The following is a 24,496-nucleotide window of genomic DNA, read 5'->3' as shown; positions in this document are numbered from 1 at the left end:
ACTATTATCAGAGTGGCGACAGCTGTTCGTTTGGAATGACAGCTCCCAGTTCCAAACGAGCAAACGACCTGTCAATTCAATGTGAAGCTAATGGAATGTTTTGAATTGTTGCCAACATTACGGATGAGATGTCGTCACTCTGATTATAGGCACTCTAATCTCACCGTACGTGTCTTGTTTATTTCACTCCTCCTTCTTTTTTCATTCGACTTGATTTGATATTCGCCAATCCCGCATGTACATACGAAAAAACGAATCTTGAGACGAGGTAAAGAGAGATTAAAATATTAGTATGTTTGGCAGTGAGAAAGCAATGTTATTGGCAATAACATTTTCCATAAATAGTATATATGAATGGCCTTATTGCCTTTCATATGTAATTTAATTGAAAACAATAAAACCAAGTCGCTAAAAATGTAGAACCGATTTAAAACGGTCTTGTCAATCTCGTATGGCAAGAATCCGACAGAAACACAACCGCTAGGCGAAATTCTCAGCCGGAAACGGTTGTTGCATTGTTGCCAAACTTTTGCCGAAATTCTGGAAGAACTCCGGCAAAAATGGCAGGCAGACATAGCCAACCGTCTACGGGGAAATCTGCCCGCCGCGTACAAGTGGGCATCAGGTGGGCATCAAGTGAGCATCATTTTCACGCCTCTAGTTGTGAAAAAAAACAAGAAAAAGAGGATCAGCATAGCCGGAATCGTTTTGATTGGCCGTCCACTGACAATGATTACCGATTGGAATAGTTTTGAACCCAGGTTAAATTTGGTTCTATGTATTTTGATCGCCGCTTTAAGTGACGGTATACAAGTTTTAATACACTTCACCCTGTAATTCCGGACCCGGAAGCCGGATGCAAACGAAAAATTCAGGTATTCCGTGCGGAACCACAAGACCTTTCATTTGATCTTATGCTTGTGAAAATCGGTTTAGCCTTCTCTAAGAAAACTTAGTGACTGAGAAAATCAAGTGAAAGTGACTGAGAGATCCAAAAATTATAGTCTAAATATTTTGAAACAAATATGGTTTCGGCTTTCGCGGTTGGTGCGTCTGCCCGACGTTTCGACCACTTGTTATGGTCTTTTTCAAGGGCTTTTAAACATTAGCCTTGTCGAAAAGAAACGTTATTACTGCAACAATTGTATTATTATGTAAACAACCGTTTATGGGCATACGATTTTAAGACGAGGAACGATAAGATATTTCTTGAAACAAATTAAAAAGGACCATAACCAGTGGACGAAACGTCGGGCAGTATACAACAGCCGTTCTTATTTAACATACCGCGAAAGCCGAAACCATAATTATTGCTAAATATCAGAACGGTCGATCCATCATTCTTCAATAATCTAAATATATATAAAAAAATATTGAATGGAATCAAAATTGATTTTGAAATACTTACTTTCGTTGGATTTCTTATCTAAGAATTTTCTTTAGAAATATAAAATATTACATAACCTCACATTTTTCTATGGATCCGGCTATGTCCTACTTTCAACGTTATTAAAATCCGTAATAAATTAACTTCATTCAATGTAAAACCAGCTAAACGCGTTGAATCTAATGGTTGCCAGATTTGCATTTTCCTTTTCTAATTCGACGGACTGTTGCGGTGGTCCCAGGAATACCCGGCATACCGAACTTTCACGAGTCCGATAACGGAAAATCGGAATATCACCATACCCCGTCCGCAGTTACATGCATATCAGTGAATTCAATTGTTTTGAATGAGTGCACAATGCTGCGTGCACTCTTAGCCGGTATGCAATTCTCAATTATCACATAGATTGCTTTCGGTTGCTTCTTTCTACGCCTAAGGTGCAGCCATCGAGCAGAAACATACATACACCTTCACGCACACATACACACAATGGAACAGCAAAACCAAGCGGATCGCGCATATTCCTTCAAGCATAACTCATTCATACCATGCCTGCACTTCTCATGCAACCACCGTCTAAGTGATGAAAATTTATGAAGAAGACATCAATTTGATTTATTGACTGCTCGGTTTGTCAGACTGACAGATGGGAAATAAAAATATCATACAGAAAATTGTTTGTGCTCACGCTTCCCTGCAACCGTCGAAATGGGATAGTTTGTGTTGACGTTAGGATCACTAACTCCCGCATACGCATGGCTGCCAGACGGCTGACTAAACGCTGCCAGCTAGAAAAATATGGCTGGCAGACATTCTGGTGACCGACTGCCTCACCGCTGCCAGAAATACAACTCAAACAATACAACCGTATCCACCAGGATTTTTCCACATTGAAAACATTGACATTTTCAGCGAAGGTGAGAAGATGAAAACGCTCGGCTAACTTGGATACAGGCGACTTTGTTTTGTCAAATTGGATTTGACAACCGTCACTGAATCAATTTTGGTAGCCTTCTGGTGGCCATGACTGCCCAGGTAGCCAAAACGCTATGCGGGCTTGTGTCCTATCTATCGAAATTAGACTACTGTCAGTCGGTATTATAGAGTATCAAACTCACCCGCAATGAGTCGACTGAGCCTACTGTGTTTCCCAATCAATCAATTTCAAAAGTTTTTTACTTTGAACGTCAGAACTTCGCCCGCGTTGGCTTGGCTGCCTACCCTCTAAGAAAAAGTACGTAGTACAGTACGTTGAACCGTTGGTCCGAAAAATCGTTCAACGGGAGGCCGATTCGGGACCTTTGTTTGCCTATTTTGAAACAGACTATTGGCGTTCCAACAAACTGAACGAATATTTCGTTTAGTATGTCGTCCAACAAACGCTCAACTCCCATCAAAGATCTAACCACTTTCCCAGTGGTAACTTCATTATTGCGATAAGGAGAATAGATGTAGAAAATCAAGAAGAGACAAAACTGTTTTTTGGTTACATGAAATTTCATGGTGAAAAAGTCAAGAATGAAAATTTTCAAAACTTTACCGACGAGCAGCACCCCTTACGCATGTCCGATAAAGCTCAAATTTTGCATGAGGACATTTTTCGAGGTGCTTAAAATATTGGCACCCTTATATATAAGTTCGGTAAAAATCAACGAGTTTTGTCGGTTACGTCACTTATACCATTATATCTCTGGAACCAAAAGTCACAGCCATTTGGTCTTCGAACTTGATCAATGGACCGACAGTAGCCTTCAAAAGAGCCTAAGTTTGAGCGGTAAAAATATCTTCGAAAAGTGCACACACATACACACACAGACATTTTCCGATCTCGTCGAACCGAGTCGAATGATATATAACACTATGGGTCTCCGAGCCTCCGTTCGAAAGTCGGTTTTTCCAGCAATTCTAATACCTTTCTATAGAGAAAGGCATAAATGAAATCAAATTCAAAACCTTCTTTGATGTTTTTCTCCATTTGTTGTTCATGTTGGTTTCGGTCTTCTTTGATGAATAGCTGGTTTATTCGACGTGGATTAATTCTTAAACAGAACCGGCACTAGTTTTCCAAGTATTTTTTTAGGCAAAATTTATCAACAATGTGAAGAACAAAATGCGTTTTTTTCTGATATTTTAGGTTCCAACTTTAATGAATCTTCATTGTTATTTTTTCATATAAATGTAGATGGTAGGTTATTTATAGTACAATTATGATTTTGAACAATAATCTTCTTGCATTTTTCGAGAAATTGGCTAAAAAAAGAAAAGTCTTTCTGTCGTGAACTATTATGACTCTCGCGTATCAATTTAACTTTCATGTTAAATTTAACTAAAACTGCGGCTCATTTCAAAGTTGGATGGATGAACAGTTATTAGGGTTTATCTTGCACTGAATATAAATCTTGCCAAGAAAATTCTTGCCAAAAAATCTTGCCAAGAAAATTCTAATATCAATTCTTTAGTCAAAATTATTTCCAGTGCAAAATAAACCCAAATAACTTTCCATTTGTCAAACTTTGAAATGGGCCGCAGTTTTAGTTAAATTTAACTACTCGACACAAAATAACCACTCAAGACTTTAACCAAAAGTTAAAACTAATCGCGCTATGGTTCACAGCCTAAATTTAAAAACAAAAATTCAGTAACTTTACAACCGATTAGGTAACGGTTGGATTCTGGTTCGACACTGAATTCTGAGCCTGAATCCTAGCACTGAACTCTGAAACTGGATTCAGCAGAATTTTAATCACAGAATGCCGGTCCAGAGCTCAGTTCTCAAATTGGGGTCCAGAACTCAGCTTCGAAATTCAGTTCCTCAATCAAGATCCAGAATTTAGTTCAAAAACCTTCAGAATCTAGTTTCTGAATTCTTTTACTCTTCTACACAAAACCGTTTGTGTTACGTGAGTCACCCTTGCAAAATATACCAATGAACAGCCAACTAAAAATACGCGATCCCACTAACAAAAATTGGTGCCCATGGCTACAAATATTTTCCTGAAAATGAGTTCTTCCGTTAAACTCAAAGTTAGAGTAAGAGTTACTCATTACCAATGATGATAACTGTTCAATTTTCGACGTTTCCATGTATCCTTTGAAAATGTGTAACTAGTACTCAAACTCTGAGTAACTTTTTATAAGCGTGTAAGACTAAAGTGTATAACTTTATCCCATAAATCAATATCATGAAATATCATTGGCCATTCGAAATTACTCTTCAAAGTGAATGTTGACGGATGGCTTATTGGCCGTTCTGAAACAAAAACGCGTGATATGCTAGTGAGTCTAGAAGTTGATATGGATTTGGGTGAACACATTTTAAAGCGGTGTCGATTTTTAGCAGTGTTAAATTTACGGTGCACGTGAAATGCAATTTAGCAAACATCATCGAATTGGTAACCTTTTATGGACACCAGAGCAGGTTATGTTTTTTTTTCGAATTGTGTGGTGTTCGTCAGAGTGATTCATATTGGTGTAAAATATATTTGTTTATATTCTTGATTCCGTCACTCACTTCCGATGAAACTCTCAACGGGTGAGCCGGAACATTTGACCCTTTTTTCGTGGAATAAAACCATAGCCACAACAGGTTGGAATTTCCTTCATTCGTTTTTGTGAATTTGTATTGTTTTTTGAACTCCGAAAATCCAGAATTTTAACCAAAGGAAAACGAATAAACAAAATATTACCTAACAATCCGTTAGATCCATTTGGTTTACAGTTTACGGTAGTTGTTTGACAGTTCAGCAATTACCGAACGATCGGTAATCAATTTAATTACCGAACTGATTACCGAACGTTCAGCTGTTGAAATTTCGGTAAAAAATTACCGAATTCTGTGAAATTTTCTAAGTGTGTACCATTCTATAACCCTAATCTATTGGAATAACACCTTATAATATAATTGAATTGTAGAAATTTCATTTTATTAACGAATACAGATAAATACAGATATTTTAAACGAAGCAATACAGATTTTCTATGAAAATATCTGGCATCTCTGGGTGCACATTCAATGCAGCCATCTGACACCGGTATGTGAGTACCAGCCATTTGAAAGTACACCGATTACGTTGAGCCCCTCGCGTTTTGAGCTCCAAACACTGCGATGTTTTGATACTCATCGGGACTCTCAAATTGTGAAAATTACCTGCACTTGATGTCCCAAAACACTGTCTGCTGTATTTTAGCTAAACCGACAAGTTATTGTGAGAGAGTCGACCCAAAATTCACTAATTATCGTGCACTAAACGAGGTAAATCGTAAGACAATTTCATTACTGATTGTTTGTTTACGTTGCAATCAGCTGATTTTAAAGTTCCGATTTAGATCACATCAAAATGGCGTCGTGACAGGAGGCCGGTTCAATGCAGTTACCCGCTTGTGAGGAATTCTGGCAACCGTCAGATGGCTGGCTGCATTCCGGCTGCTGTCAAAATTGTCCAGACGAAATTGAGTCATTATCTCGCCGTACGTGTCTTGTTTATTTCCCTACTCTTTCTTTTTTCTTTTTTTTATTCGACTTCATTTCAGCTGTTTTTCAAAGCAGGACGAATCTTACAAAAGTAAACAAATCGAGTTTCTCCCTCCTACCAATAAATGCTTCAAAATCCTGCAATTTTGCCTAAAAATTCGGATTCTAAAAAAATCTCTATCTTAGTAATACAAAGAACTATAAAGGGCGAAACTGTCAGTCCATTTGTTTACGCAAGTTCCGCCCTCCGTGTTCCATACAAAGAAACAGGGCGATACTTCAATTACTAGCAGGGAAGGGCGAAACTATTTGTTTTCTTTATTTTTGATGGTTTCCGAACCGTTCACTACTGAAAATAGTAAATGAGACGATAAAATTACCCGCATATTTATCTTAGGCACGAAAACCAACCAATTTCACAAGAAATGCGCAAGGGCGTAACTTCATCATTCACTCAGGAAGCATAAAAGTAAACAAATCGAGAAAGGGCGAAACTCTTTTTATGTTGATTTATTCAGTGGATATAGATAGAAAGTGGTAAAATTTGCATAATTTCTAAATACGATTTGAAACCAAAATCGAAACATTCATCGATGTTTTTCTCCATTTGCTGTCAATGTTAGATTCGCCGTTCTTTGAAAAACAGCTGATTTGAAATCTGCCCGCCGCGTACAAGTGGGTAAGCAGGGATGGCAGGTTCACAGATTAATCTGTGTTTTACAAATTATCAACCGATTTTAAAAATTGCACAGATTTCTGAAAACAATCACAGATTTTAACAGATTCTGAAATCGATCGCAGATTTTTGAAATCGATCACAGTTTAGTACCAAAAAAGAACCGAGTGGTTGGAAATAAGGAAACCTTTTCCCTCCCGAAATCAAAAAAATATAATTATTTAGAATGTTTCAGACGTGTTACAGAAATAACAAGACAGTAAACGTAATCAAATGTAATACAATATCAGTTCCAGTGGAAAAGTTTCAAGTCTATGTTAAAAACATGCACACTGAGAATTAGGTACATAAGCAATCTCCAGTAACATTATTTTTTAATCTTTGGGCCCCTCCCGAAATGAAATCGTGGGTACGGGCCTGATTGTTTATATTCTCGATTTCGTCACTAACGAATTCGGTTTGAGTCGAAACGAATAACCGACTGTAATTCAACGAAGTTCGTAAATTCATACAATCAATACTATTTCGTTCAATGGTTACATTCGAACTCGATTTGATCATAGCTCATCTGGAATGCTTCTTCGACGTGAATGTTCGACAGACATTTGACAAGCCATTTACCAGAAACTATAATCTGATGTATCTTACTCTGTACTAATTGAATGCTGTCAAAAACGTCATCCGATTCAGTCGGCATATTAATAGTTTGTTTCACCGGATGAGCGCACAATTTATGAGCTGTCATTTTTTGTGTGTCAGGAAACATCTGTTATCTCTCGGGTAATTTTTCAAAAGGGCGTATAAGCAAGTGACAGTTTCTCTTTAATCATTCTCTCTTTCGATTATTGTGATGTGATTAAAAAGATTTTCTTTGATATCACTATTCTGTTTGAAAGTCGAAAGTTTCGGGTATCATTTCAAACAAAGAGTTGAGTGATAAACTTGGAAACCGCTTGGTAATTAATAGAAGAGAAAGTAAACAAAGAGAAACTGTCACTTGCTTATACGCCCTTTTGAAAAATTAACCGAGATCTCTGAATGCATTATAGAAGTTCACTTTCACATGCTTTTTACTAGTGTTCGGGGCTAAAAAAACAACGTAAAAACATCCTTGAACTTGTCCATCTACAAATATTTTTACACAGATCAAAATCCCAATGTGTCGCATTACGATCACCCAGCACGCGTCTGGTCGTCGCGTTCGTATTTGCACCTGTTTCCGAACGAATTCCAGATGGGATCGAAAAAAATTCACCGAGCTTTTGCAACTGTATTCCAAACACCAACAGAACCAGAAACAGAACAACTTATTTTCGTGATTCATCAGATTCGGTCATGATTAGAACGCACGCGATAATGCGTTGCGGTTAGTAGGAGCAGATCGGCAGCAAACGAGTTTCCGCACCATTTCCAGTCCACAAAGCCGTAGTCATTTCGATCGCATTCTCGATCGTGCTGCACTCCTCAATTAAACCCAGATATCAAATAGCCCATTTACGGTTTGGAGGCAGCAAGCGCCACCTCGTATGGGCATACAGAAAACTAACCTGCCACAGAGGACGACCCGGCATTCTGCTGCTGTTGTAGTTGATTAGGAAAATAGTGAGGCCGTTGCAGGGTTACGGTTACGACAAGGAAAACGACCGCTCGTTTTTCCCCCAATATGGTAAGCACTGGTAATTTAATAGAATTGCGGCGACGCGTGCTCCAAGGTTTGCTTCGCACAGAAAGAAGGAGCTCAAGTATAGAACACTTACACCACACTTTGACAGGGGAGAAAGAAAAAAACAAACAAACTAAAACACGATCTAGTTAGCAGGTGCCTCAAGTTAGAATTCTAGCCAAGATGCTTTGGTTTCTTTGGTGAATTTTGTAATCTTCGGTTGCTTCGATCAACCAGGTACAACAACAACAACAACAACACTTGCTGACACGGACGGCGGGGATGTCACAAATCACGAACAAACACGCGCGGTTTTGTTACGGTTTGGTCACTTGCCACTTGTAGCGAAGGATTGTAAGCGATTAGCTCGTACGCCAATGCGATCTAACGAGGACGAAGGATGAGAATGGAATACCTGTGCCGATGGAGGGCCACACATGTTATATATATAGACAAAACGGCATACACAGCTTCATTGAATGAGTTTTCCTTCATTTCCGCGCCGCGCTCCGATCCGATTTTTTTCCCGAGACGATTGGAGCGAAAGAGCACCCGCGTACCGTACGTAGCCATTTGTCTGCGAGTATTTCATGACCGTAACATCCAGTGCAGTCGGATGGAAGAGAAACCCGAAGTGGTTCAGTTTTTCATTGGACTTGAGGTGATTATCGGGCGGAGCTCATGTTTTCAAGTTCACACCATGCTTGGAGGAAAATACGTGTGGAAGAGTCGACAGTCAGAAGTTCTAGCACATATTTTTTTTAACCTGTAGGATTTGCGTAGGACTATATTTTGCCATCAAACAATCAAGCAACCGACCTTACTGGAACTCATCATCTGCTAGTGAGCATCCCTAGCTTTCATACAGGTGCGATGTGGAAAGAGTATTATTAAAACAATCCGAACAATTGAGAGTTCATCGCACGATGCCGAACACCGATCGGAAAAAGGGACGAAGAGTTACCGAAGGTTTCTTCACGGCAGATATTGTAAGGCTAATTGTTGAATCTTATCTGTGATTTTATCAGAGATTAGGCTTACTTTATCTAGTTAACCAGCCATGAGATTTCCACCATTGATAAAAAAAAAACGACTGAATTGAATGCACGATTTTTAGAAATAATACTGCATATCCTAAAGCGAATAGTTTTAATTTTTGGTCAAAATATGATAGTCGAATAGTTACTTATTAAAATGTAAAAAATAACTCTACTCGCCCGCTTGTGAGGAATTCTAGCAGTTGTTTAAAATTAATGAAAATTTGAAACACGAATCGAACACTGTTTTAAATTTCTCGCCCGTGTGCGTGTAGCTTTATCTGACAGGCGAAACGTCAAAGCGTCGAATGACATATCAGAAATTGTTAATATGAGCAGGAAGTGTTTTGCACTGACTAATACAGTATTATTTAAAAGCACTCTAGCTCACTATCATCGAGAAATTTTCTCTAGAAGCTAGTGACAAAACTTTATATCGTTTTAGAAATAATTGATTTTGTTTCTGATTTGAAACATCACAGTGAGTTGACATAACACCAATACATTAACAGACAAATGTAGAACAGATTTTAAATCTTTTCGTTGAAATCATCAAGCTCGAGTTTTCAGTTCGGTTTTACATCTCATCCAAGTCAGTCGATAAAACTAAACCGCTTACGTTGGAAACAGAAGAAACCAAGTACAGTATTGTGTAGTGATCAATAGACCTCGAAAATGAGTGAACCAAACGAACAAACGCTACCGCCGACACGAAAGAATACAATTGTTGTTGACTTCAGGCAGTGCAAAATTCGACCTTCGATACGAGAACTTGAAGGTTTGCTTAAGGAGCAAATGCAGCTGGACATTAAACGTGTGCATTTACTTCAATGCAATAAGACGAATAATGTTGTTTACATCCAGTTTTATAAAGAGTTGGATGCAATTCAATTCGCAAAAGACAATAACAATGTGCACTATGTGGAACACGAGAACATTAGGTACAACATTCCAGTATATATGGATGATAGTGCTATAGAAGTGCGTGTGCATGATCTTCACTCAAGCGTCACCGATTATTATATTCGCAAAACTATGTCCCAATACGGAGAGATTCTCTCTATCGAAAAAGAAAAGTGGAAGAATTTTTTCCCCGGTATTCTAAATGGCGTACGTGTATTACGCATACACTTGATACAAGATACAAGAATTCCGTGCAAATCACTTGTTACCTATGACAATCAGATGGCCACATGTAAGTATTGTCAAAAAGCTGTTCACTACGGTAAGCCATATGATAAACTGGACAAGGAGACAACTACACCAAAGGACAACAGTGCTTCCGTCACACCAACCCAAAGCAACCCCATTACACCTGTAACAGTCACCAACAACAGTGAAGCATCCCCTTCGACGAAACCATCCAACGCATCCCCTATAGAACAAAGTACATTAGTTGCAGTGAACAACTTACCATCCAACCAACCAGCAACTGCAAACAATGTACAACAAGGCTCATCTCCAGCAACTAGCAATGAAACCAACAACAATACCATCGATGTGGCAATGGATGACGAGACGAACCACCAACGAAGTGCCCCTCAATCCTCGCAGGAGGAAAATGGAAGCTCCTCTCCCCCTAGAAAAAGGGTGACAACGAGATCCAACTCAAAAAAAAATTATTTAAAAACTCGGCTCAATCGGCCACGTAAAGCTTGTACGGCCTGAATGAAAAATATCTTTTAAATAAAAAAAATAAAAGCTCGAATTTTATTTTTGACAGTTTTAAATTATACGACAGTCGGTCATTTTAGAACAGATATCCACCACAGCGTTGCGAATAGCCTAATGCTGGGAACCATCTTGCGAATTACAGGAATGCCAGGTCATTTTGACAAAAATCTGATCATGCCAAAAACCTGTCCGTGCAAAATCTGTGCACGTTTCCCGTACCATAATAGCCGAGCAGAGTCATTTTGGTGAGCAAAAATAAACAAAGGTCTTTCTATTACCAACCGCTCTGTACTTTTTGGTGCTAAACTGAATTTCTAAATTTCTGAAAATCTGTGATCGATTGCAGAATCTGTGCAAATCTGTCAACATTTTCAAAAATCTGTCAAAATCTGTGCCATTTTTAAAATCTATGCAGAAAGTTAAAAATCTGCGAAAGAAAGATTAATCTTTGAAACCTGGCATCCCTGGAGAATTATTTTCACTTATAGTTTAGGACAGGACCAGAATAGTTCTTTTTCCAGGAAAATATTTCTCTTCTTTTTCCGTTTGCTCCCTGTTAGATAATTAAAGACAAACACGAGAAAAGATCCTAAGTGCAAATGACAGTTTCTCTTTGCTTACTTTCTCTTTCGAGTATTACGGTCCAATCTGCAATCTTTCCATCTAACACTTTACATAGGATAATAGCAAAAACCACCAACTTTTGATATGCACTGTAGAAATTGTTGGAAATTACTGGAATTTGCCGTAATAATTGAAAGAGAAAGTAAACCAAGAGAAACTGTCATTTGCACTTGGGACCTTTTCTAATGTTCATCGAGAATTAATCATTCTGAAAAGTTTCTCCCTTTCCCCTTATAACATGCAATTATTTATATTTTGAAAATACTTAGACAAATGTCAAAAATGCACCTCTGAATTTATTTTGATCAGATGCTTGTGTTAAAGAAAACGTTTAGTTGAAACAGTTCAAATTTTTCTAAAACACGTTTTTGGGTATTTAACTTTTGTAGCTTTATTAACTAAAGTATCCAAAATATTCAATTTGAGAAAAACACTAACAAATAGAAGTATCCAAAGATTAGGTGCTATTCTCAAGTACAACAAACATAATCAATGTTTTCGTCCATATCACACTTCGTGATTTCTGGCATTCTCTTTGTATCATCCAGTGATTGTTAAATGTACTCGTATACTTTCCACATTGACAAGACTTAAAATCAAATTGAACTTAGATCATATTGAAATTAATCAAACAATATCAAACTACATTGTTTCCGACGATACTGACAACACTTTTTCTATCACCTTGCAGTAATATTAATTTCAACAACTTGTACTTGCTTATGTCAATTTCAACCAATCACGAGCTGGTCCGAAACTGGTCCTAGAAGTGGTTTAACAATTGTCAGATGCTGTCCTAGATTGATAGGGAAAATTGGACAGTTTTGTCCATGTCAAAAATACACTGATAAAAATCTACACGTTGGACTGAAGCGTTTTACACTTAATTTCGCCGCATGCAATTCGACACTTAAATTGCAATTGTACTGCTTCGATCAAAAAGTTCCCGCAATTTATTCCGAATATTAAAAATATAAAATTATTCATCAAAATCGATATTGTCCCCTTCAAAGTACAGTGCGTCGAGATTACAAAATGTCTGTTTGTATGTGACAAATAATGGCACTCGAATTTCTCAGAGATGGCATGACCGATTTTCACAAACCTAGACTCAAATGAAAGGTCTTATGGTCTCATAGCTCACTATTGAAAAATTGAAATGCGAACTCCATTTTCTTGAAAATTTCTTAACTGATTTTTACAAACTGAGATCCAAATAAAAAATATTGAAATTCTTTAAAAAGTCCCTGAAAAGTTAATCCAGATCCGACTTTCGGTTCCGGTAATACAGCACGATAAGTGAAAAGCTTTCACTTTCATGAGTATTTTTTTTCAAAAGTGCTGGCGCAACGAGGTGTAAATTTCTATAGAACTAACTGGTTGGCAAAGCTTGTTAGTAAGTATATATAGTAATCTGTATTAATTTTATACTACTAGTCCTCGGTTTCCGTTTCCGAACGCACCGGTTATAGTGAAAAAACTTAATAAAACGGAACTCACTTCGATTTCTCAGAGATGGCTGAATCGATTTTCACAAATCATGATTCAAATTAAAGCTCTCAGTGTCTTAAAAGATACTGTGCAATTTCATCCAGATCCGACTTCCGGTTCCGAAATTATAGGGCGATTAGTACCAAAACTTTCAAACTGTCATACAAAATGATGCAAGACCGGTACGCATCGGTATATGCTAGCATACAGCGTGCTTTGTTCAACTTTGCATAGCGTGCAGGGTTGCCACATTTAAATCTATATTAACTTGACATAATTGTTTACAAATTGAAAAGGTTATGGTAGTCTATACCCAAAGAAAATTTTTGATTTTATTGAAGTTTGCACAAGAAATCTTGACAGTGATGTTTTTGAAAATAAAAGTAATATGAGAAAGGCATCATTACACCACTAGTTGTATTGAAAAAAAGGTTTTATATTCAGTTTTTGGTATGACCATCAGAGCCAGCAATAATTTTTTCATAATCTTATCTCGGGTCCTGAAACGTGTTCCACGGAGCAGTTTCTTGAGCCGACCGAAAAGGAAAAAGTCGCAGGGAGCCGAATTAGGTGAATTCGGTGGTTTGCTGAATGGTTTTCGTTTCGTTTTTTTGCCAAACGTTCACGGATAACGATGCCATTGTGTGACGGTGCGTTATCGTGGTGCAAGATCCGCAAGTTGTTTGCCCACAAATCTGGTCTTCATCGGCGAATCGCTCCACGCAAACGTCACATAACGCCCAAATAATACTCCTAGTTAACGCTCTGGCCTTGTGAAAGGACATCATGATATACAACACCCTAGTAATCAATGAAAACTGTTAGCATCGCCTTCATTTTCGACTGAAAACGAGGTGGCCACTTCTGAAACGTTCGTGCTACTGATAAACAACTGTTATTTTTTTTCAGAGTATCGAAAACCGTTTTTAACGCAAAATTTAATGCAAACTAGTTGTTGCAAATCGAATTCCATTTTGAAAATTGTGCTAAATCGAGGACACGCACAATCTCAGATGTGCTAAATAATACAGCGTAACTTTTCCAAATGTACACGTATCAAGCTGAAAATATGATAGAATAACGCAATAACTAAAAAGTAATGTAATGCCTATAACACACAAAAAAGTAGCGCATGGAACGCTTCATAAAACCTATAAATTACGAAATATTAACGTCTGTAACGCTTCGGAACGCTTATAGCTTACAAAAAAGTAGCTCATGTAATGCCTCGTAACTTCTATAACTTACAAAAAAGTAACATCAATAATGCTTAGTAACGCCCATAAGTTACAAAAAACTAACGCATGTAACGCTTCGTAACGCTAATGACTCACAAAAAAGTGACACATGTAACACTTCGTAATGCTTATAACATAAAAAAGTAACGCATGTACCACTTCGTAACGCCTGACTTTCAAAAACGTAACGCTTAGTAACGCCTATAACTTACAGAAAAGTAACGCATGTAACGCTTCGTAACGTCTATAACTTACAAAAAAGTAACGTAAATAATGCTTAGTAACGCCCATAACTTACAAAAAACTAACGCATGTAACACTTCGTAACGTTTATAACATACACAAAAGTAACGCACGAATAACATCGTAGCACCTATAAATAACAAAGGAGTAACGCATGTAACGCTTCGTAATGCCTGTAACTTACTGAAAAGTAACGCTAATGACTGACGAAAAAGTAACACTTCGTAACGTCTATAACTTACAAATCAGTATCGCATGTAACACTTCGTAACGCTTATGACTTACAAAAAAGTAACACATGTAACACTTCGTAACGCTTATAAATAACAAACGAGTAATGCATGTAACGCTTCGTAATGCCTGTAACTAACTGAAAAATAACGCATGTGAAGCTAATGACTCACTAAAAAGTAACACATGTAAGACTTCGTAACGTCTATAACTTACAAAAAGTAACGCTTGTAACGCCTCGAAACGTTTGACATACAAAAAAGTAACGCATGTAACACTTCGTAACGCTTATAATATACAAAAAAGTAACGCATGTAACGCTTTGGAACACCTATAAATAACAAAGGAGTAACGCATGTAACGCTTCGTAATGCCTGTAACTTACTGAAAAGTAACGCATGTAACGCTAATGACTGACGAAAAAGTAACACATATAACACTTCGTAACGTCTATAACTTACACATCAGTAACGCATGTAACGCTTCGTAACGCTAACGACTCACAAAAAAGTAACGCATGTAACGCTTCGTAACGCCTATAAATAACAAAGGAGTAACGCATGTAACACTTCGTAATGCCTGTAACTTACTGAAAAGTAACGCATGTAACGCTAATGACTGACAAAAAAGTAACACATGTAACACTTCGTAACGCCTATAACATACAAAAAAGTAACGCATGTAACACTCCGTAGTGCCTATAACTTACAAAAGAGTAACGCATGTAACGCTTCGTAACGTCTATAACTTTTAAAAAAGCAACGGCTATAACTTACAACATAGTAGCCCATGTAACGCTTCGTAACGCCTATAACTTAAAAAACAGTAACGTTTCCCGCAAGAATCTAACCCTTATAGCATAAATTCATTCATTGTTTATAATTCCAACAAAATAACTCATATGATTTGTAAACTTTAACTTAAGAAAATTATCGTATCCAACGCTTTCTTTAACTAAACGTAACGCTTTCCATCTCACGATAATATCGAGTAAAACGCTTCGTCAAATGGAACATTTTTCCATAGGTTAGGGACGGGTTTAGCGTGATGTGTAAGTCGATGCCTTTCACGCAATGCGCCTGGGTTCGATTCCCAACCCCGCACGTAGGGCCAGAAAGTTTTTCTAGCCCGCAGAGATTAAACCTTCTAAAATTGGGACGAAAAAAATTTCCTTACTCCCTTTACTCAGGCGTTGACTCAGATAGGCTTCAAAAAAATTACGTAACATATATGGCTTCGAAAACCAAACTACTATTTTATGTATTCTATGTATTAATGTTATTGTCATTTATTTTATCCCAGTTTTATCCTCCTAGTTATGTGGTTTTGACTCTGTTCTGCTTCGTGATTTATCGGCTGTGGACTTTTGACAATCTCACGTAACTCTCAAAACCTCTATCATAGACATGACAGCATGAGTAAATTCTTATAAAAATAATTTTTCGTGATACACTAGTTCCACCTATATTGTACTACGCGAACTATTTACTATCGGGACACCCCTTGTGTTATGTAAAAGTTGTTTATTAGTTGGTTCCTCCTCGTCTGTCAATACCGATCAGCTGCTTACAGGGATGCCTGATTTCATCATAATATTTGAAAATGAATCCTCACAATAAATTATAGGATTACGTTGATAACATATTTAACTTTTTTAGCGATGTTGGAAGGTAACCATTTATTTTTCTCAACTTTGTTCATCTAGACTATTTTTGATTGTGTTGGTAATTTTCACCCGAAATTAAGTGGTGGCAGACCAGAAGCAAGTAAATATTGTAACAAAACGGGTTCGATTTTGTATTTCGTTGGAGGATGAGAAGTAGTCACAATTTTGTATATAGTTTTGGCAATATGTATTAAATCTGTATCCTGCATGAAATTCGCATGGACGTATACAAATCAATACATTACAGGTAATTCTGTATGAATGGCAACTCTGTTGGTAAATGAAAAAAATAAACACGGTCTAGATGTCAGACAGGATGTTTTTGATAGGGTAACGTGGCGCCATCATGACATACGCGAGTACTGTCTCAACTAAAGGAAATGACCGTTAAAATGATTAAAGAATCCAATTTGAGTGTCCTGTCCGTTAGTCTGTGCCTCTACACTCACGGTGTAATCTACACTCAAATAAAAAATCACGTTCGATTCACTTGAAAAATCACGTAGAATGGTTTCAAATGTCAAATTGAATATTTTACGTGACGAAAATGAATGTTATACGAACATCCCCTAAAATGAATAGAGTCATCACATAAGGTTTACGTGAATTGACCAAACGTCAAACAATCTACGTGAATTTCCAGTGTGAAAAACTCGATTTTGAAAATGGCGAGCAATGGTCCTCGAAGTGTAAGTAGTGTAAATATTTGCGAGAAAAGTTATTTAATTACAATTTTTTACTCCATCGACCGGACCATTCCAGTATGAAAGTTTCCATGTGTTCAACTGGACCGAGTGCCTGCGTGAGTCCGGAAGTTTACCCGCTCCTGCCGAATGCTTCAAACAGGCCGTCGGTATGAAGCTAGAGACACTGGAACCATGTAATGCGACTTCAACCTGCATCGGTAGTGTTGTGGGAGTTCTTGGATCTCGACTTCGGCTTCGGTTGGATGGCAGTGACAACATAAACGATTTCTGAAGGCTTGTCGATTTGAGATACCACGACGTTATTAGTTGCTTTTCAAGCCATTGAAATTATATGACAATTTTCTGAAATAAATGTTTTATATTTCATGGCATTTTTCATTTCATAAATTTATATAAAAATCTGAAATCTCCCTTTTGACTTCAACCAATATATAAAATAACAATTTTCTGGTATCTAAATTGGATATGAACTGATAGATAAATGTGATATGAACAGTACATTACATTTTACCTATGAAACACGTAACTTTTACTGGATTATGCATTAAACAGCTTTTAAATACCAGTCCATTAAAATCTACGTGAAAAGTAGGGTGCAAAATATTCACATAACTTTTCACGTAACTATAATATGATTATTATTTTGAGTGTATAGGATCATCTGACCCATAATAATCCTCAAACTTTTCTTTCGCTTCTGTTTCTAATTTCACGAGGGAAAGGGCTAGATTCTGAACCCGGATTCTGTAGCTGAACCTAAACCAGAATTTCAGACCTGTGTGTGTTATTCTGGATTCCGATTTTGGATCTTAGTTCTGGACCAGAATAATAGATCTGAATTCTTAACTTGGCTTTGGACCTGGGTCGAAACTCGGGATCAGCTGCTATTTTTTTGACCGCATGATTTAGCGTGCATTAAAATATTAAAATCACATTACATTCCACTCATTACCATTTCTTGTTTCCGTATTAAAATATTTGGACACATAATTAAAGCTGTGCAGATTGGAAAATCCGAACCGTCTTCTTTTCGTTTCTAAAAATAAGTTGGCAACGGGTGCAAGAATGAGAAAAAAATTGAAGAAACGTACCTGCCTTCTACAGGCTGGAATCGCTCACCAGGTGAGGCAATTACTTTCGTGACGTACCTTTCGGTAGTCACCTCTAGAACATTAAAATCAGTGTTGTTATGTCAAAAAACTGTATTAATTTTAGTCTTCTTTTGAAGCCTATCAGAACCATGAAGCAAGAGTTAGTCCAAAACGGATTGGAACATTCAATTCTCAGATCAACCGAACACATGTTTCAGGTTCGTACCACGGTGAAATGGAAATATTGGCAGAATTCTATTTTTGGAAATTGATTCGTCATGCCGCATGTTTCTGTTTTAAATTTATTTTCAAATACGCTTGCGTTCACTCCCCCGGAATATGCGACATTGAACCAGATTAAGTCGGTGACGAATGGTGGACTTTCTGCGTCCCTGAACTGTCCGCAATGGTTTCGAGTGAGATTTCATGGAATGCGAATGCACAAGGAAGGGATTTCGTTCTTACGAGCGGTGGACGTTGTAAACAACTTGTTTCCTTAGTTGACATATCGAAGGCAATTTGGGGGTGCGGAAACTACACGGAGAACTCGCAGATCACAAAATTACAATATTGCAATTGTTGTTTCACGCCCTGGTTGTTTCAACTAAAATGTTGTTGATTTAACTAACATATTTGTTGATTTTGACATAACCATTCAGGTAACCGAAATTGTTGTATTCAAATGCTGTCACTTGGCGGAGAACGAAGACAGCAAAATGCAGAACAAAAAACCTCTTCATTTCACCAGAAGCGTTTCATATTGAAAATTTTCAATGGTAAATGAACGTCATTTATGTTAGTTACGTAGTGGTCGTTTTATGTAAGTGAAAGTATGCAGAAGAATACAACAGTTAATTGTAAAACAAGTTTTCCATGTGACATTCTTACAGTATAAATGTTTTAATTTCATCTGAGAGTAATATATTCTAGGACAGTTTATGTTAATGTTATTAAAACCACTTAATGCTTAAAAAATTGCTGCTAAAGTGAAGTGGTACTATTTGTATTTTCTTGAAAGTGTATCTCTAGCATTAGGTTTACCAGCGAGCCATTCTGCAAGTGAAGGAAAAATTTCCTAATTCCCTATGACCATTTTTCTGGTGAGTTCTCTTTTAAGAATTGTAATCTTTTGATTCATTTCCATATCCTTTGTGAATTTAGTGACAAAGATATAAGCAGTTAATTAGGTAAAATTTAGCTGTTCAAGCAGTGAACGATTAGCTGCCCTCGAAGAGGCTAACAGTAAAAAATATTTATTGCAATTGGCGTTTTAAGTTCAAATAACTGAATAATTGGTTGAAACAACTGAGACATTTTTTTTCTTTCATGCATACAAGTTACTTTGCTGGGATTGTGTCTTTGCTCAATTGCACGAGCGACATATCATTGAAACGTTTCATTGTTCGCTCAGGGTGTTTGGCATTGCTCAACTGAAACGTTTCATCACTTGTTGGGTGTCGTTGCTAAGCTGCCAGCACGATAAATCAAAAATGACAAATTAGTTAAAACAACAGTCGATTAGTTGTACCAAATTTTAACCAATCAAAAACAGAAAAACAACTAATATTTTAGCTGTTTTGCGATCGCTGGCTTTTCCGTGTATGAACTTGGAAAAGGATATGGATTTCGAGCTATTTATTCCGGAGTGTTGTGATTTGTGAGGTGTAGGGCAATTTCGTCAGAATTCAACGTATTGTTTGAAACGCTAGTTTACGGAAACACAAAGAAAATTTAGCATTTATATCCCGCGAAGAAAATTTAGAAGAATTGAATGCAAATATGTCCGCCAAAATCTACACACTTTTTTTCGCAGAATCTCGGTACTAAGTATTCAGTAATCAATTCTACAGACCCAGTAGTTGTTTCGCAACCCTCTTCGAAAAAAAGTTCAACGGTGGTCCTTCGTCCGTTGGATCATTGGTCCAATGAAAGTTCAATCAATCGTTCAACGGGAGGCCAACACGGGACCTTCGTTTGCCGATTTTGAAACAGACCGTTGAACCGAATGCCATTTTTTTCGTTCAACAAACCCGGCAGACAGAGGTTCATTGTTAAGCAATTTTTAATATGAGGAGTTGGAGCCCCGTTGGACTAGTTTTACTGCAGAATTTCTGAAGTTTTTTCCACTTATTTTTTAAAAATAACACTACATACCTGTACAATTCTTCTACATCACGTAGAATAACAACAAATTTTCTTTCTAACACCTAATTTTCACACTATTTTTGCAAGAGAAAAAACAACAGCAAACCGATCCAGCAAACTGAACGAATATTTCGTGCCGTATGTCGTTCACCAAGCGCTCAACGACGAACAAAATAGAACCGCTTGCTGAGAGGGTAATCTCAAATTTGACAACCGTCAGTTATTACCGAAATTGTCGGCAAAAAGTTTTAACGTGTGTTCAGCATAGTATGATGATCTCCCTCGCCCGGCAGCAATTTTTTTCTTGGAAAAAAGATTCTACATTTGGTAGTTCCCGGCATTTCAAAGCACACATAAATTGTGCTGAACTTCCTGATCCTACAGACGTTTCTGAGTACTAGTTTTACCATATTTTTCTCACATTGTTCGAAATATATATCTAATTACCGGAAACTCAACGAAGTGCGGGTTATGCGCATTGTTTTGTTTAAATGATCAGGAGGTTCTTTGATTAACAACAATGTGTCGGTCAATGAGTGCTTGAATATTAGTGGACTTATGGCTCTCAAATGGTGAGATCTAATTTTCCATTGGAACGGAGGCTGATCAAAATGAAATTTTGTTTAGGCCGTCGTATTTTCAATACTTTCTACATAATTCGGTACAAGTTCTTTAATAGTATCTGCCAAGCATCGTCCCTTTTTAAGGATAGTTTGAATAAAAAAACACTTCCTAATCCACCTAGTGGTGTGATAATGCCTTTCTCTTCTTTTGTAACAGTCTCATGAAAATATATTTCATACTTTTATTAAATAATTTGGATACTCATTTTGATACCAATTGATTCAGATTGATTCGAGTAGTTCACAAAAGCATGCTTCAGTGTTTATGTCACACAGTCAGCATCATTTTTCCAAACTAGTGCTTGACATTTGCGTTGCCTATTTGTAATCAGTGATGCTAATCTAAAAAAAGCCTTCTTAGTCCACTTAGTGGAATTTTCATAAATCTTGAAAAATCACCATAGGGGGGAGTACATGAAATTTTCGAAATCGAAAAAAAATTTTTGATGCCAAAAGGCTTAGAATTGCATGAAACGTCGAGATTTAGTGTCATCTCGAAAAAAATTTTTTTTTTAGTGTCATCTCGAAAAAAAGTGTCATCTCGAAAAAAAACATCTCTGAGAAAATTGAGCGCGTTCAAATATCTTCGAAAAGTGCACACACAGACATTTTCCGATCTCGACGAACTGAGTCGAATGGTATATAACACTATGGGTCTCCGAGGCTCCGTTCGAAAGTCGGTTTTTCCAGCAATTCTAATACCTTTCTATAGAGAAAGGCAAAACTTGTAATTTTTTACAGAGAAACAGCTTAAGCAAATTTATTCAAACTTTTTTTATTATAAAGCATCTTCTAAAGAATATTTAGTAAAATTTCCTTATATAAATATTGAAAAATAATTCGGTAACAGAGCATTCCCCAAAACCTCTTCTGAGAACCACGTTGCGCGGTGAACACGGCGTAGAATTATCTGAAATCAAAAATGTTCTCAAATTTACTTAAAGTACGAGTTATTATTTCTCCCTTCGTCGTTCTCAAGTTATTATTTCGATTTTTTAACAGTTCGTAGCATATATATAAGCAAAAACCGCGATTTTACGCTAAATTTTCCGCCATATTTGAGGTGAAAAACTACCATAATATGAAAATGGAAATATTTCAAAACCGGAAGGGGGGGGGGGGGGGGGGGGGGCATTTCATGTTTGTTCATGATGTTCCAAGTTTGAACAGAATCGGTTCAGTAGATTTTGCAGGATCGTGTTCACGGACTTCACAAAATTTGTTTTCAGAAAAACGCGTTTGAATTTTTTCTTCTCAATAAGTATTTTGACAGTTTTGTTTTGATTGATTTGAAATTTTGACTCATTTTTTTCAAAACGTTAAACTACAAGAATATGTAAAAAAACGATTTTCCGTAACTGTTTACTCCGGACTAAATGTCGATTGTCGAAAAAGTTGTTGAAGTTCTTCGCCATATCCTATATTTACTTGTATGTTCATATATATTTGAATTAATTTATTAATTTAGTTTTTTAAATATATATCTAACTATTTTATTATTTATTTATTGATTTATTTATTTATTTATCAAAATCCATCGGACAAATGTCTAAATGGACTAACAGAGTGGGAAAAATCCCATCAATTTATGTCATTCTCAGATAGGCGTAACCTAAAACAAGACCAGACAGCTCGCGTTACGGGTTTGGCTCCGAGCCTGGGAGCCCATTTGACGTTTTTGGTCTTGTACTGTTTCCGTTACCACAGGATTATTATCATCGTATTTCGCAGTGTTTGTAGCAAAATTAGTGTAAATCCCGAAAGGAAATTTAAAATCAAAACAAATCAAAGTTTAACAATGCAATAATTGTTTTCGTATTCTGAAATATTCAATACAGCTTGCGAATCAGCCTCAACAGTCAACGTACTACAAGATACCAATAAGTTATAGATGCTTTTATTGCTTCCTGTTATGAGGTACTCTAAATAAATATTTAAAAAACCTCCAAATGTTGGATAGCTCAATACGGGAGCGGGTCATTTCGCCGAATGGGTAATTTTTTAGGGTTAAAAATATCTTGTTTATTATATCTCCACATGTAGCGCAGCCATATAACCGAAGCCAAGATGGCGCGCTGAGTTGGCCGCCGACTCGCCGTCGGAAGCGGCGGTCTCTTGCATACAAACCTGTAGCCGCCTCGTTTGCCCGGTCTACTCAAAGCTGAGTTTCTTTGCTTCAGTAAGGTCCGAGCGAGCGGTAGCGAGGTCGGATAGCATACGAACAAAACGATGTGGCGAAGCCGCATTAGATATTTTTTTACCTGCACTCAGTTATCGGAAAATTCCGCTAACAATTGCCTGGAATTCCGTTCTGAGGATAAACCTACAAAAATTATTCAAGCCTCTGGATCATATCAGAAGTACGATTGTAGGTCAACAAAACGGGAGTAAACATAATCATTTTTTATTTGTCTTTTTTTTATCAATTCCAATTACAAAATTAAGACTAATGAAGAATTCGGGGAAATGTCATTCGGGGAAACGGCTTTCGGCGAAATGACCCTGATTCCTCAATACCACACAAAATATAACGAAATTTTTGTTAATAGGATAAGTATTTTTGTTTGAATAATGGAATGCAAATAACATACATTAATATATCTAGGTTGATTTTTCATTAGGGTGTATAAGCAAGTGACAGTTTCTCTTTGTTTACTTTCTCTTCTATTAATTACCAAGCGGCTTCCACGTTTATCACTCAACTCTTGGCATAAAATGATACCCGAAACTTTCGACTTTCAAACAGAATAGTGATATCAAAGAAAATCTTTTTAACCACATCACAATAATCGAAAGAGAGAGAGTGATTAAAGAGAAACTGTCACTTGCTTATACGCCCTAATGAAAAGTCAACCGAGATATATAAACGAAATTGGCTGCACTGCCAATCAGTGATGTCACTTTTCGTAGAAGTCAAATCCGTAGATTTGGTTTCAAGTATACTTATATTAGTACATTTACATAAACTTAACAGCTTTAAGCTCTAATCCACAAAAGCAGGCTTTCGATAATGACAGATCGATGGCTAATAGATGCATGATTACAATTTTAATTGGACAAGCAAAAAAAATATATGCAGACGATGTAACAATATTTAATTATATTCCTTTGAAATCAAGAGATATAATGCCAAATCCGCAGATTTCATATGATTCATCCGTAGATCCGTAGAAAAGGCAGAAATCCGTAGATCTACGGATAAATCCGTAGGGTTGACATCACTGCTGCCAATGTCGCTAGTCACATACAGTCAACTATCATTAATAATTCAGCAGGGCGCATGGAAAACAAACAAAATAAGAATAGGAAGCCAACTATCTCGCCTTGTCTTAGAACATAACAACCACTATCTTTTAAAAACAATCACAAACAATTACACGATAACAAGGACACCATATTAACAAGATATCCAGCTCTCACATTTCCCGAACAAATAATTGGCAACATCCTTTTTTGCGAGCATGTCATAGAAGTAGGGGAGAGAAATGTCAAATTCGTGCGCGCCAAAATAGCAGGGCTGCGCACCCAT

The 24,496-nt window shown here is 37.0% G+C and overlaps 1 protein-coding gene across 1 annotated transcript in view; it reads right to left on the bottom strand.

Annotated features, from left to right (window-relative positions):
• LOC131425983 (muscle-specific protein 20-like) overlaps positions 1-8,624 on the bottom strand; it is a 213,756-nt gene extending 205,132 nt beyond the window's left edge. The window contains exon 1 of the mRNA XM_058588330.1: positions 8,082-8,624. Within this exon, the coding sequence (XP_058444313.1) occupies positions 8,082-8,105 (24 nt within the window). The 5' untranslated portion in view covers positions 8,106-8,624. The remainder of the gene's footprint in view (positions 1-8,081) is intronic.
• Positions 8,625-24,496: the final 15,872 nt, after the last annotated feature.

This window comes from Malaya genurostris, chromosome 1, assembly GCF_030247185.1.
Source record: "Malaya genurostris strain Urasoe2022 chromosome 1, Malgen_1.1, whole genome shotgun sequence".
In the NCBI taxonomy this organism is placed as follows: domain Eukaryota; kingdom Metazoa; phylum Arthropoda; class Insecta; order Diptera; family Culicidae; genus Malaya; species Malaya genurostris.
This window is presented reverse-complemented; position numbering and strand designations above follow the sequence as displayed.